Here is a 15,260-nt window from a genome sequence, read left to right as displayed (position 1 = left end):
TTCATGTTGCCAGACTTAAATCGCTTAAGCTAAAAGTTCCCATGCTGTCTGTCTGTCATGTGGGCTTGCTGTTTGTTTTCAGAAAGTTTTGGCTGAAACACTTCAGCCATGTCTGGCGCTGCATTTCCGACAATTTTGTTTTGCTCATGTTAAAAAGAAATGAAAAAGAAAAGGGCTTCTTCTGTTGGGGAGCTTTGGCTTATTTTGGAGACTGGTTTTAAGACTTGGCACAGCAGCTTCTGTCATGCTCCAGATGTGCCTTTTGCTGGCATAGTAATAAGCCTTAGAATAATCTCGGTCCGTGAGCACAGGGGAAGGCTTGTCAGGTCCCAGCCCAGCCTTCTGGTGAGCCTCTCTCCCCACCCAGCATGCCCTCCTTCCCCCCACCTCCCCGGGTGGCCTGTGGGTGTCTGCCAGCCCCCCTGCTCCTGCCACGGGTGTGCTCCACACCCAGGCTGCGGGACTTTCCTCGCTCTCAGGGCCCGCTGGCCGGAGGAGCGCAGATATTGTGCTGCACCGAGCGGGTGGAGGGACCCAGGGGCCACCTACAGTCAGGGAGAGCCCCTTTTGGCCTGGCACAGTCGGAGGAGCACCCCCGGAGAACTCGTCCCGGTGCACCAGCACCCCCAGCAGCTGCCAGACCCGCTCAGGCCCTGCTCCCCGCCAAAGGCAGGCGGCAGCTCCCGCCTCTGGCCCGGCCCTGCTCCCGGTGGCGGGTGAGGCGGCACAGCGAGGCGGAGGACGGGGGCCTGGGCTGCTTTGCCCTCGGGCCTACACCCCTGGGACACGTGGGAATGTCTTTACCTCAGAATTGTTATTTTCTTGGGAGAAACGGGGCGGGGGTGGGCGGCTACTTTCTGCTCCGGCCTCAGGCGGCGGCCGGGGCACGGCGGGCTTGCGGGAGAGGCGCCCGGGCGAGGCAAGGCGGGGGGGACGCGGCCGCTCCGCCGCTCCCTGCCCCGCCGGGACCTGCCGCTGCCGCTCCTGGGAGATGTAGTTTGTCGCGCCCTCCCGCCCAGAGCCATGGCCGCCCCGTGAGGTAGGAGACGCGTTTCCTGGGCCTTCCCCCGCACCCCTCCTCGGCGCGGCCGGCCGCGGCGCCGTGCGGGGGGCAGGCGGGCCGGCGGGGAGAGATCGGGCAGAGCGGGGCGGCCCCCCTCCCCGACCCGGCCCGCTCCGCCTGCCTTGCTGCCTGCCCTCCGGTCCGGCCTGCTCCAGGACCCTCCGCTCCCCTCAGCCTTCTCCTGCCTGCCTACCCGCCCGTCCTCCTGCCCCCCTTCCTTGCTCTCCTGCCTGCCTGCCTGCCCGCCCTGCTTGCCTGCTGTCCTGCCCGCCCCCCTGCCCACCGCCCTGTCTGAGCCCCGCACCGGCCCGGTTCCCGCCCCGGCGCCGGCGGGGGTGCGAGGCGGCAGCAGCCGCTCCTTCGCAACAACCTCCGGACGAGGGAGCCTGCGGGTTAAAAGCTGCTGGAGGCACGCTCGCCGGTTTGATAGCCGTTTACACGGGCCGGCAGGACCGCTTCGGGCGTCCCCCGGCGTATTGCTGCAGGGCACGGCGCACAGCCGCCTGGAAGTGCGCTTCGCTGCGTGTGAATCTGCCGAGTTTTGTTGTTTTCTTACAAGTGAGCAAATAAGTAAGAAGGAGGAATCTGAAGTTATCATTTGTTGAAGAAGTTTGGTGTCCTCAACCGTGGGTTGCTGGCTGCGCTGGGCAGCGGCGCTGCGGGGAGAAGGTGGCCAGGGAGCAGGGCAGAGCTGGGGCGGGGATGGAGGCAGGGGAGGCTGCCAGCCCAGCAGACCCTCCTGGGGCAAGGTGGTGGCAGCAAGCGAGGGCCTGCAGCGTGCAGGGACCCTGGGATGTGGCTGAAATGGTGCCCTGGGAGCCATGGTGGAACAGTCTGATGTGCCACTGACAGTTCTTGGTTTTGATCTGATTTGATTTTAATCCAGGCGCCGTGATTGATACATCCTATCTGCTCTGTTCTTATTTTCCAGAGTTTGGAGCATGTGAGGAGCTGCCAGAGGAATCACTAGTATTTTAATTTCTGCTTCTTCAGGTGTGGAGGCCTTACATAGCTTTATGTTTTTGATTTCTTTGAGTTGGTGTTAGTTTAGGAATTTCTTTATCAGTGACGCTAGTATAAACTGAGTGATTATACAGTCCTTTTTATGGAGTGATGTCTTGACCCACCTACACACAGAGGCTGTAAACGTGCACAGGTCTGAGTGCTTCTGACTTAATGTAACCACTGTGTCTTGTGGCAGTGGTTTGTGATGGATTCTTAGTGCAGCAGCTCTGGCTCGCAGTTGCTTCTACTGTGTTTCTCTGCAGCCTTTGGGCTTTGCCATATTACTGTGTTTTCCCATGACCCAGTAGTCTGTTTTTTGAGGATGCATGATCCTGTTTTGCAGATGGTCAGCCTAATGCATGACACAGGAGGTCACGTGTAGTGGCGGGTCCTCCAGTGACTGTGCATGTGGGAAGCATGCGTTTTGCTTCCTGAAATATGTGTGTTAAAGAAAGCAGCAACAAGAGGCAGGTGGAGTGAAACCCCTTTTCTAGCTCAGGACATACTTGGCCATTACTCCATTTTAAATGTAGTCAAATAAACCTAGTAGCTTGCTGCTTTCTGAGGCGTTGTAGCTGGTGACTTTTATAGCTTTTCACAAAGCGGGTAAAATGGAGTTGCTCAGAAATCCCCAGTAGACAAAAGAATATCTCAAGTCCTGTTTTGTTGAGTAGATGGAGTTATTGGCAGGCTGAGTGATATGTTCAGCCAAGACAACTCAAGTGGGTTTATGAGTACCCAGATGCCTGTGTAGATGTTTTCTGGTGCATGCAGGCCAGTCGATATTCTGCCGCTGCATAAGCAAACAATGGTGTGAGTGGCTGGGCTGTGATGTGGTTGCTGTGGTGGACTGGAGCTGTAATTCAGTGGCTGAGAGACCTGGATTCAATTCTGTGCTCCACCACAGACTTCCCATCTGACTAGGGCCCAACTCCTTAGTCTGTCTGGGGTGGTCTGTGTTGTGCAACACAGTGTTGTGCAGAGATCGTGGGGCTGGTATCAGCTGAAGTCTAGCTCTGGGACTTGGTGCAGCTCTCCCTGGGAGCTCCTTAGCCCTGCTGAGGACATGAGCCGCTAGGGCTCTGTTGGTGACACTGTCTGCCTGCTCTGGACCCAGAAGACCTCACAGCATTTGGAGCTAACGGAGGATTGCTGGTACAGCACTGAGGTGTGCGATACGGGCAGACCCTCTCTTTCTTTCCCATCTGCAGTAGTTTTGACTTGCTTCACAGAAGAGGTCTGAGTGTAAATAGGCTAGTGATTGCGAGGTGCAATCACAGTGAAGAAGACCACTGATATGTGTGAGAGTGATATCATTTTACCCTTGCCCTGCATACGAGTCTACAAGTACATGATGGCTAGCTTATGGAGTGTCTGTGACGGAGTCTCTGGCAGGGCTTCAGGCAGAGCCTAGTGCTCCTGTTTCTTTCTCACGTGGCTTAACATGAGACCTCCTTGCTTGTGAGTGAAGGTAATAGTGACCTTCCATGGGGCCCAGTCTCCATTCCCAGTAGCGCTGTGTTTGTTAAGGGAGCTTGCATTTTCAGGGAGAACGAACAATGCCTGACTGTAGATGTGTTCTGAACTCATATCTGAGCCTTATCTGCCTCTGAAAAGGCAAACACGAAACTTCAGCTGTTTATTTGCCTGCATGCTTTTAAGATATCACAACCTTGAAAGTACAGTGTCTGAGCTTTTTGCTTTTGAATTGGCGACCTCAGCGCTAACAAATGTTGTTTTTCAATTGTGAAGTGAATCCTGCCTTTTTCTCTCCTTTTCACACTTTCTTCTCCCTGCCCCATGCCCCAGCTCCACCCATATTTTCCTGTCCTGGGGTTTCAGCTGTATTTAATAAGGTCTCGATCAAGATGGAGACCAGAAGAGTCAAGAGACGAAATGGGGAGAAGTGCTTGACCACTGGAGGCTGGTGGCACAGGATGTGGGAATGGAATGTGGAGGGAGCGGTGGCTTCCCTGCTCAGTTCCAACTGCAGAAGACACTGTGAGAACAGAACATCAAAAGCGTCAGCTCTCACAGGAAACATTTTGGATCAAAACGCCACTCTTCAGAACAAAGGGAGAATTTCTTCCTGTCCTTTGTGATTTCAGTGCAGCTACTCCTGTTGGATACACAATTCAGGCAGATACAGGCTCGTGTCTCAGCAGTGCGGAAATATTACAGAAGTGTTGCACTGAATGCTTAAATAATCAACTTGTAACCAAGAGCATTTGCAGGAGTGCACATTGTGATACACATTATACGCTGCTTCTTGCTGTTGGGATGGTACCCTGCAATCAGACCCCACAGATGGGCTCGCATAACGTTTGCTGAGTCTAAAACTTTTTCTGTACATAAAAAAATCACTAAAACCCCATTTTCAGCATCATATGCCAGATGCTAGCCTGTCTTTGAATGGCTGAATTCTTGCTTTTTTACAACATGTTGCAAAATTGATTCCAACTGAAGCACAGAATTTACAGCAATTTAGGAGAAGAGTGAAGACTGTCTGATGAAGCCCCCACCCAAGCCAGCATTCTGAGATGAAGACACCCCGGTTAGGTGGTGCAGTCCCTTCAGATCAGGCCAGGCTTCTGTAACTTGGGTTTCATTGAGAAGCATGTAGCCATCTGAACCATGCATTGAGAACCAGTCTTAGCTCTGATGTGGGATTTTTGCTGTGGCCATCTGGCAGGGGACTTCAAATCTTAATGGTTGCTGAAATTCTGGAGGAAACATCAGGAGTTAAAATGCCCTTTTTTGGAGGTGTAACACTACTGACTCATTAGTTCACAGCTGCCCTGACATTTTATCAACAGGAGAAGGGAGCTGCACAGCTCGGGATCAACACAGTAAATACTGAAGGACAAACGAGTTGGCCACGCCACTGTTTCGGTATAGTTCCATCTTGGTAACAGAGAACTCTGGTGGTGCCTCTCTGTGAGGAGGTTTCCAGGGTGTTTTCTCTGCAGGGTGAGGATTTTGCAGCTGGGGGAAGAGGAGAGAAGAAGAAGGCCTAGCTGGGGAAGTAAGGGCATCTGTGAAGAAGCTGGCTGAGCAGCACAGGAGCTGCAAGAACGTTTATTTGACTCCCTGTTTCTGAAGAAAGGTCAGCAGCAGCTATTGTGGTGTGGTGGTGATTTATTCAGTCCAGCTGCTGGTGAAGGTTTGGACTAAGCTGTAGGGCTTCTTCCTATTTTTCGACAGTGATTCTGTTATTACGAATACAGGAAACACCTCAAGGGAGTCAGGCAGGGAAACATGCTTAATTTGAAATTCAGCAGCTGAAACGGTGTCAGCGCTGGTAGAGCAGCAAGCAGAGGCTGGAGGGCAGTGTTGTGGCTTTGTGCTGCAGCCTTCAGCATGCCCTCAGGCATTTCTCAGCCCTGAAGTTCAGCTCTGAAACATATGTTGACCAGTCAAGGGATCCAGCAACTGATTGGTTCACTTCTGTGTTATTATGGGCTGCATGGAGAATTTAATTTATTAGTAAATCAGAGATAACTGGTAAATTATAGTAGATGCTAGGTTCCATTAGGCATTCAGGCTCCGAACAGGGCAGGCTGGGCTTAAAGACCACAAGACAGCTCTTCTGGGTGCACTTCTGTCCGCTAGATCTCAGACAGACATCAGTGAGGTGGTGTGATGTGCACAGGTGTCAAGCTTTCAAAAGCAGCCAGCATTGTGTTTTCGGTTGGGCAGCTGCCGGGATGTGCTGCGCATGGTGGAAGCCCAGCCCCTGCTCTGCGCAAGTGTGGCACCTGCCTGGGGCCTCTCAGACCCCTGTCTTTCAGCAGCTTGGATGTTGCTCCTGTCACTCAGCTCCAAAAAGGCCCACGTAGGTCATTCCTGAACCGGGTGGCACTGATACGCTGCCAGGCGCTGTGCAGCAGATGAGCTTGTCAGAGATGTGCAGTGTGGACGTGCTGAGTAGAAACAGATTGGTTAATTCTTTTTTAATATCCATTTCTTCAAGATGCTCCTGCCCTGGTCTGTGCCTTTAGAAGCGTGACGCTCATTGGTGCTAGGTGCAGCCTGCTGCAGGACGGGCAGTATCGTCACGCAGCCAAGATGGTGGCATTTAACTGGAAGGTAAGGATGTTTCACATTCATAAAGCAGTGAATTTCTGCTCTTTCAAGCAGATGCATGTAAGATGTGGTTGAATGGGTCCTGTGTTTAAAAACGGTTTCCTTGCTTAGGTGAAGGTTGTTTAACCACTGCACTCTCTGCACCTCCAGGACAGAGGACTCGTTGTTGTTGTCCTTTCTTGCCATACATGCTTGCACCTTGCGGGCTGGCCCCAGTACTTGCTGTTGGGGCCTCACACTTTAGACCTGAGCGCAGCACTGGTAGGCAAGCTCTGCTCTGCTCGCGTCTGCTCCTCCTGGCTTTCCTCTTTCCAGGCTTTCCTCTGGCTGCTCCTTCCTCATCTCCTTTTGTTACTATGTCTTTTAGTGTATTGGGGCCATAAATACTCTGCAGGGTGGGTGTGTAAGGCACAGAAACGTTTGAGCAAGTACCTCATGCATTAGCAATTTTAACATGTTAAATCAAACCATTCATCAAGAAAGCAATGCTAACCCCCAGCCTTGGCTTTACCTTTCTGGTGTTGCAGAGCTGTGGTTGAAAGAGATTGCCACTTTTAATATGTGGGGAGATTGACAGAGGATGATGCGTTTTTGCAAAATTAGAGGGGAGTGGCCTGATGTCAAAGGTAACATGCAGCTTGTAGAAATCAGCGTTCGTGTACCTTCAACGTCCTTCTGGAATTGACATCTTTCACTGAGTGCCTGTGCCACTTGTTACATTTCTATTCCAAGTTCACAGTGTTACCAATTTGCATTTTATTTTCCACTCCATGTGCACTTACAGTAGCATGCTTTTATAACATTGAAATATGTTGTGCAATTTCAGTGGTTCTGGGCATAAAAACTCCTGAAATGGAAGGCTGTGGGTTTTTTACTTTTCTTCCAGTTTAAAGGCATTTATCTATGCCTTCCAGATCTGGGCAGGTGAATTGCAAACCTACCATGGATTAAAATTTCTAGGAGCACAAAAGTGTCTTTGGGGATCACATCTGATACCTGATATGCATGGATCCATCGCTCATGTGAGAACTGTTCAGAAGCGTTTCCACTTTTACAATTATCCTAAGATACTCAGTTCTTCCCCTTTTTCAGCTTGAGATCGTGCCAATGTTCCATTTGCTGTAAAGCAAACAAAAGCAACAAAGACCTGTTCAAAGGGGCTTCATATACAAACTTGAGTGAACTTGTTTTTGTCGTTTCCCCTAGATGTTGATGTGCCTAGTTTAAAGTTTCCTACAGAAAAAAAGCATGAACAGAGAAGCATTACCATTGCTTTGAATAATGCTGTTGCTGTAGGAAGCTGTATAGCATCCCTGTAGATTAATTTTTAATTATCCAAGTGTTCCAGTAACTGCCTAAATACATTATTTTGTATTTCAGGCTTTGGAGAATTTCCCATTGCTGATGTACATTTTGGCAGCTAAAACATTGATTCTTTGCTTAGCATTTGCTGGAGTAAAAATGTACCAGAGCAAAAAAATTGAAGAAAAACTGAAGAGGGAACGTGAAGAGAAATTGAAAACAGAAGCAGAGAAGAAGGATGATTGAAGAGTCTTCTCAGGTAGAGAATTTATTCGGCATTCTGGTGTTCAATAATGGCATTGACATATTAATCCCATTATGTTTTGACTTGGTTGCATTTGGGTTGTGCAATTAGAGCTTTCACTGTTATCTGAGTTCTTGTAATATTTGTCTCCTGTGACATTTCAGTGTATTTGCACACCCATATCCTGCCCATTCTCTGTAGGAATTGCAGTTATCACCAGAAAACTTGACAGCCATAGTTCGTGATATAGGAGGTCTTAGCACAGTATTCCTTCTCTGCTCTTAATCTCCCTGAATTTTTACGCCAAACCAATTGCACAGGAAATCCTGATGCATAAAGAGATGGTTAAATTGGGAAAAAAATGCATGAGAGACATGCCAGACAGGATGATGCAATAAGACATCTTGGCCTTAAGTCATGTAATTTAGAGAAAAGAATCAGCCATTCCATATTAGTTAAATACATGACAAGTTGTAGATAATTTAGCTGGAAGGGTCAAATCTCATGCCATGGAACTTCCCAAGGTAACAGAAATGCTACAGGTTTCGCTATCTAACCTCCACCATATATACTTCACTGAGAAAAATGGACATCTTTCTGCATAGAAGAGCAAAATTTCTTAAAGTTTGGGGTTTTCATTCCCCATGTGCTGAATTCCTTCCCTCTGTTTCAAAGTTTAAGCAATCATTGCCTTATTGGATCAAGTCCATTAGCAAAATGAGTACTGCCTAGTGCTAAGATTATATTCCCTGCCTTGTTTGGTGTGTGATTTTTGTATCAGTTCATTTCACATCTCTGTTCTGCAGCAAAATGGGAATTCTATTCCTGCCTGCCCTTTGTAAGCTCAGTAGGAGTTTGATGTAATGTTACTCTTTATTAAAATAAAAAACTTAACTTTCCCCTTTTGCGGTCATCACCTCACATATGAAGAGAGTTGCAGTTTTTAGAAATGTTTACTAGTTTTGATTTCAAACCTATCACTGTTTTATTTTGTGCAACAAGTATTGGAAATTGTGACTAGAAATGGGGCCCTGGAAATACCTATGGGAATGAACTGGTTCATTCGCATAGAAAAAACAACAAAACCAAAGGTGGTTTTCGGTCTCCTGTTTACATCAGATTGAGCACTTGTCTCTGGGTAGACTTGTGCCATTTTAAACTTTTATTTTAAATAAGTTTTGCTAGCCACTGGAAGATGCTGTGAGAACACTTCTTTCTGGTTTTGCAGAATAAGTCAGAGTAAATTATATGGAGTTTTATTGCTAAACAAATGAGCCTGCTGTTTGTAATGAGGAGACCATACTGTGCTGTGTGTGCATAGTTGGGTCCCAGGTAGTTCTGTCTGGTAGAGTCCATAGCCCAAGGGATTGCTGCACCAGGGTAGTGAGCTCATCCCACAAGGCCTTTGTGTCCAGCATGTGACGTTGACCTTGTTGAATGACTGGCATTAAAGCGTCTCTGATTTCACAGAAAATATCCTACTTGCCCAGTTACCCAGTGTTGCCCACCAGAGGCCCAGTCATTCCTAAATTCTGCCGTCTCTCAGACTGTCAGCCATGTCTTTCTATAATGGGATTGCAAGAAGGGGTGAATTGTCCTACCCCAAAAATGTTCTCCAGTGTCAGCACTGCAGAGCTGTGATTAGCTCTGGTTGCAGCGTGCCACGTGGACAGGCAGATTTAGCCCATGTGCTGCCAGCATATCATGCCTGCTGTTCTCACTGCTGTTTCCCCACCCTGCAGATTTTCTGACACTTGGCAGCTTGCATTGGATTCCTTTCCTGGGAGATCGAAGCCTTCCTGTAGATGAAGGATGTGTCAAAGGAATAAAACCCTCAAGGGTAACATTCACTTAAACTGTATCTCAACTTTTTATATGTACAGCAAAATATCTAAGCCTCTATTTATGCAATAAAAAAATCCTTTGTAAAAAAAAAAATAAACCTGATAGCCTTAGTTGCTGCTTACTCAAATGCTACAGTTAGAGCTGCAGGGGAGGCAGTTTTTAAAGATCAGCTGCAAGGAGGTGGCTGGTTTTAAAGAGAAAAATACTCTGAATCCATTACGGGTGTGTACAAGGTTCATGGACAGACAGAAGGAAATGGGGAGGGCTCTGTGCAACTTCTTCAGAGCAACTGCTTCCTGCAAGGGTGTAAATCTGAGATTTGGGGGCCCTTTGTTGAATCCAGATGAACAAACTCAGGAGACGAGGTTTTCCAGGCAGTTCTTTCTCAAACTACTTTCTGCACCTACGACTTCCTTAGATGAATGCAAATCACAGTGTCACCTTTGAGGAATTTTCATGCTTAGAGATTTATTACATTACTTTGCTATGCACAGTATCTGAGAACTGTGTATGGTTCTCTATTTACTACCTGACCTATGAAACAGAGAGGGTTTTCATTACCATTGCTAGCTATTCCTGCATGTACAATAACACCAGTTCCTGGAGGATAAGCTAATTTGGTCACAGTAGGTTAATCAACAGAGCAGATTTTTTTCACAGAAATAAAGGCTTAGTTAGGCATGTGTAGAAGTGCCAACAGGTATGTTTGCCTTCACGTTTCCATTATAAAGCACCTCCTAGATCCTTGTATGTTCTGGAAGTTAAGTTGAAGCTGAAATCTGACAGTGGAGTGGGGAGAGAAGGGAAGAGAAGAGGTGGAGGGCCCTTGGAGAAGCCTTGGGATTCCAGCAGGATCTGGGAGGCCTCTGGGATGGCTCGCTCCTGCCCTCTCCCTGCAGCTGCGGGCTGAGGTGCCTGCTGTGGTGACACCAGTGCATGCTGATGCAGTGTCCGTCTAAGTGCTACCTCAGTTTGTGTGCAGCTGATACAGCTGATGCTTGGAGAGCTCTCGCTGTGGCAGAGTTACTCCCTGGGAACTGCAGTGATTTTTAAATTCTCGCTGTTCATGCGGTCACCTTGGTGACTGGGGAATATAAGTATTGCAGAAACCCACTCCTGGGATAGAGCGGTATCCTTGCTATGGCAGCCTCAGGACTGCCAGGCTAGGGAATTCATAGTGCCACTGTAAAACAGCAGTTTCCCTCTACAGTCTCAGCAGTCATCTTTCTATGCAAAGGTGGAATTGAATCGTAATTTAATTAAATGGCTCTGTGGTGTTCAGTGATAACAGACTCTGCTAACCACCTCCATTAAACAGTAGTTGAGGGAAACGCACCAAGGTACTTGGCTAAGCCACATGCCCAAACCTTAACAGGAAATTGTCAGGCCTGTATAGTGTCCACCAGCTTCAAAAGCAAGTAATGTCTTGGCTCCATGCAGTCACTGGTTGCCTTTGAATATTGGCCCCAATCTAGACTCTCAACCAAGAGTAGGTTTTTCTAGACCAATAGTAATAATGAGCTTTTTTTGTTTTTTAAACTGAAAGCAGAGGTATTCTCTACTTAATACAGTTGCTCTGTAAGCAGAATCAAAGGTACAATCTCCCTTTAAAGCAAGTCATTTAGCATCAAAGCAATTGGACACCAGCTGAGCACCCAGTGCAATCAAGACGAGCATTAAAATCTGTGGGTCCTACATTGCCAAACATGTGCAAGAAGGGAATTAATACAAGAAGCCTCTTTTTTGTCCCTGGCCTGAACTGGGGAGAAAGCAGCTATGAGCAGTCTCCTCAGAAGTCCTCTGAATCACCACTTTTTTGCCTCTACAGCCAAATCAGAAAACCTCTTTGTACATGTAAGACTTCAAATCTGGTCCAACCTGGATGGTTTTTTCCTTGTCGGGGTAGTGCTACAGCATCGATAACCCCTAGAGCTTGTGATGGGTGTCGCAGCAGGCTGATGTCCTAGAGTTTCCAAACTTAGAAGAGATCTTATCCATTCTGAGACCTGAACCAATAGCTGTTCTCTGATGTACCAGGGTAGAGTTTTGATCTATGCTATCACTGGGTAAGTTACAGCAGGTTTTTTTACCCTTGGGCATCCTATGTGCTGCAGTTGCAGCCTTGAACAAGAAAATATGCTGACGCTGGGGGGAGACAGCAGCTCAGATTTGTTTCAGTTTCTTGTTCAGAAACCAGCTGGGGACCTGGAAATCTGGTTTCTTATTGAAAGAAGAGTTATACAATTAGTCCTGGCAAGTTAAAAGAGGAATAGAGAATTCAATTTGATTGAGTTTCTGCAAGTGAGAGGAGGCAGCAAGGATAGAGAGCCTTGAAATGCTCATTGTGTATGAGTGTGCAGCTTGTTAGACAGCAGATCTACACAGGATCCTCATGTAGATGTTCCCATCCCAGAAAGCAAGCCAGGTCACACTCTTCTGGTGCCTACAGAACTACAGTCTCTCCTTCTCCCCTGTTCCCTAAAATTACTCTTTTCAAAAAGAGCATTCATGTTGTGTAGATGGGCAGCTTAACTTTACACAGTATCTCACTTGCACAGGTCTTTCACTATTGGATATTGTCATTGTCACCAGTGCCAAGTGCTGAAAGCTGAGAAAATAAAAGGATTACTGGCTTTCAAACTTACAGTGTTTGCACCTTTAGGCTTTCTTTTACTGACATGAAGGCCATGTGTTTTTAAACAAAAACCGAAATCCTTGTGTAGTAATATAGAAAGGAGCTGTTGGGATTTTAAGGGAAAAAAATAAACTCTCAGAGGTTCTGAGATGACTTAAGTGGCTGCTGGAATAGGGCTTGTCCAGCCTGAAGGAGCCCAGTGGCTGTGGGCTATCTGTGGTCCTTAAAGTGAAAAATAAGTGAAGAAGCATTCAATGGGACTGTTTTCTCATTATCCATTTTAGACTTTGGCTGAAATGAACTCAGCTTGATTTTAGTACCACTGAACAATTTTAGTCTGAAGGCCATGAGACTCTTGCCAGAAACACACCACCACTGGTGCTGGAGGAAGGCAGAGCTCCCTGAGCAGTGCCCCAGGGCAGGAGAGATTGCTCTGGAGAGATTGTGCTGCAAGTCAGGGAGCTAAATATTTTTCAGCTCTTCCAAGAGCCTCATATGCAAATGACTATTTCCAACATTTCCTTCCTCGCTTTTCCTCTTGGGCATCAGCAGTTCCAGCTGTTTCTTCTTGCTCTTCTCAGTAAAGGCCCTGGAAATGTGCTGTCTGGGGTTGAGTCCTTCACAGTTCTTGATCCCAGCTCTAACCTGTGACACTCTGTCAGCATCTCTGCCTACCTGCTGACTGTCAACCTCCTGGCCTCAACTCTGGCCAAAGAGGAGCACTGCAGCAAACTCCCATAGTCCCCTTTTCAATTCTGTTATGGGAGAAACCAGTAGACTAAGCTGAAACAAACCTTACTTGTTTCAGCCTTCACCAGTTCTTCACAGTCTTTGCAAAATTGCTTCCAAAGATGCATGAACTTGTTGCATCATGTCCCTCTTTATTAACTATGTACTAACCTCAGCGTTCAAGTTAAGTTTAGTGAGGAGCTGATTGACCTCACATGGAGGACTTGAATACCCTGTGACAGTCTTGTGTCTGACATGCTCCTGATCACGTGGGAAACAAACAAATGTACAACCCACATGAGTGCGTGGAGTCAGATCAGGTAAAATTTCTAAAACCTGAGTTTGTTTCCTCCATGGACATGTGCCAAAAGCCATTTTCAGATCGGCTGGCTGTAAGTGACTACCTGGTTTGGGCACTCAGAGGTGGCTGTATGTTTATGCACAACCCACAGTTTGGCTTTGGCTTTTGATGCTGCTTTGTTTTGGCTACTGGAGCAAGCCCAGCATATCATCTATTATTTGGCATATGTGTGTACCAGTCTCAGGGATAACCAGAGCACTAGCTGGCCCTCCTCCAGCTGATAACAGAAATACCTGGTAGTTGCCAGAACAGTTATCCCCATAGCAATGGACTCCTCATATGTTCCTGTAGAGAAAAAGTTTGTTTGGGCACAAATAAGTGATTAGGCATATATTCATGTGTATCTCCATATGGCATCAATTTCTCCCTCTTTGAATCTGATGAGAAAGCTATTGAAAATGCCTGTGTGTACCAGCATCAAAGGCTGCCTTACTATGAGACTATTTCCAGTCTATCCAAAGGCTCTTGAGATGGCTGTTGCAGAGCAGAGAATGTATATAGCTGCTTTCTGTTATTAGTAGAAACAGACCATGGGTGACTATCCTTTTTTTTTGGTCACTTTTTTTTCCTGGACTTCCTCATATTGGTTGGTTTTGCTCTCCACTGCCTCAGCTTCTACTGGTGTGGCACTTTCCCAGTCCTGTGGCTCTTTTGATTTGCTGTGACTCATATTCCTTTGGCCTAAACTCAGGCTAATTTCCTAGCTTAATGTTTCTCATTGATTTGAGGAGCCTTAGAACTAGCCAACAAGAAATGTCAGGCACTGACAGTTAAGTGCAGTTTAAGTCATATAAATGACTCTGGCCTGTACATGTATTTGATTTCTAAACCGTTTTCTTATTTTGTATTTCCTACATAGAACATTGTTCCTGTATCCCTCCTTTTTTCCTCTGTGCATTTCTCTCCATACCTCCTCCATATGGTCGCTGCAGAAGGAAATGTCAAGGAACAAGTCCACAGAGACAAAGGCTGGGCTTTCAGCGATGTGGGTTGCCTTTCCACTACCTGGCCAGCCTTCTCCCAGTTCTCAGGCATGGCACAAAATGGGCCCCACTCACTCACAGAAGCTCACACCTTGTGTCCCATCATTACATTCCTGACTTGGGCCTCTGTAGGCTTTTGCCCCAAGTGCATTTGTCCCATCTGTACCCTGGCTTGCAGCATGCTATTAGGACAGAGGACTTGAAAATAGGGAAAAAATCTGTCGAGCCAATCATTACAAGCCTGCTTCATGAGCTGGAGGAAAATAAATGTTTTTTTCCATGAAGATGAGGCTTGGAAAAGTATTTAAAGATAATTAGTCAATGAGACATCATGAAACTTCAGGTGATTTGCATTCCAGCTAGCTTAGAGCAGAGGGACATCTGTTATAGCTTCTTCATCAACATATGCATTTGCATCTGCCTCTCCTCTTCATGCAAAGATACTTTAATCATTTATTCTAGTGGTGCATTTCAGTCACACAGAGAGAGTCATGAGTGGGAACAAGAGATTTGCTTTGACATCCTGCAATGGTCAAGTGTACCGAGCCTCGCTACAAGAGCTATTGCTAGCAAACCTAATAAAATAATAGGTATTTAAAATCCTACCAAGAAGATATTAGACTCATGCATGCTATTTCAAGTGCTCTTGAATAAGGTGCATGCTATTTGGTAACATCCTCCTATTAGCTTGTTTAGTCATATGTTAAAGGAATTGCTTGTCATCCTAAATTACCAGTTGAGTCAGAACTGTATGAGCCACAATATTTTTCTTCGGTACAAAGGGTTACAACGTTTTGTAGAAAACATGGGTTGTAATTACCCTTATGCAGCAGCAAAGGGGGAGGGAGGAAGAAAGAAGACTCATCTCAGAGGATTTTATATAAAATACCAAAGTTCATTTGCTTTCAGACTCGGTTCTTTTTCCTGCCCACAGGTTTCCATACATATTAAATAGGACTGGGTAGAAAAGTTTTGCCAGTCCTCAACCTCCCAGCAGGAGGCTGGGA

General features: G+C 46.8%; 1 protein-coding gene across 5 annotated transcripts; it reads left to right on the top strand.

Annotated features, from left to right (window-relative positions):
- The first annotated feature begins 696 nt into the window (after window positions 1–696).
- On the top strand, window positions 697–9,642 carry SMIM11 (small integral membrane protein 11). Of its 5 annotated transcripts, none has more exons than XM_075033750.1 (5): window positions 962–1,039; window positions 1,995–2,056; window positions 6,042–6,157; window positions 7,535–7,715; window positions 9,443–9,642. In XM_075033750.1, exons 3-4 carry the CDS (start codon window positions 6,137–6,139, stop codon window positions 7,700–7,702), a joined length of 189 nt encoding a protein of 62 aa, XP_074889851.1. In that variant the 5' UTR covers window positions 962–1,039; window positions 1,995–2,056; window positions 6,042–6,136; the 3' UTR covers window positions 7,703–7,715; window positions 9,443–9,642. The 5 variants fall into 5 exon arrangements, with proteins under 5 accessions (XP_074889854.1, XP_074889850.1, XP_074889851.1 ...); XM_075033752.1 differs by lacking the exon at window positions 962–1,039 and adding an exon at window positions 1,324–1,621; XM_075033751.1 differs by lacking the exon at window positions 962–1,039 and adding an exon at window positions 1,324–1,633.
- Window positions 9,643–15,260: the final 5,618 nt, after the last annotated feature.

Source organism: Buteo buteo, chromosome 8 (genome assembly GCF_964188355.1).
Source record: "Buteo buteo chromosome 8, bButBut1.hap1.1, whole genome shotgun sequence".
NCBI classification, from domain to species: domain Eukaryota; kingdom Metazoa; phylum Chordata; class Aves; order Accipitriformes; family Accipitridae; genus Buteo; species Buteo buteo.
The sequence above is the reverse complement of the archived record's forward strand: the minus strand, read 5'-3'. Positions and strand labels throughout refer to the sequence as shown.

Bases quoted from the DNA above. Each gene is read 5' to 3' on its own strand.
- SMIM11 (XM_075033753.1), top strand. From the start codon at position 6,137: ATGGTGGCATTTAACTGGAAG. The intron at 6,158-7,534 runs GTAAGGATGTTT...TTTGTATTTCAG, and splicing joins TGGTGGCATTTAACTGGAAG to GCTTTGGAGAATTTCCCATT.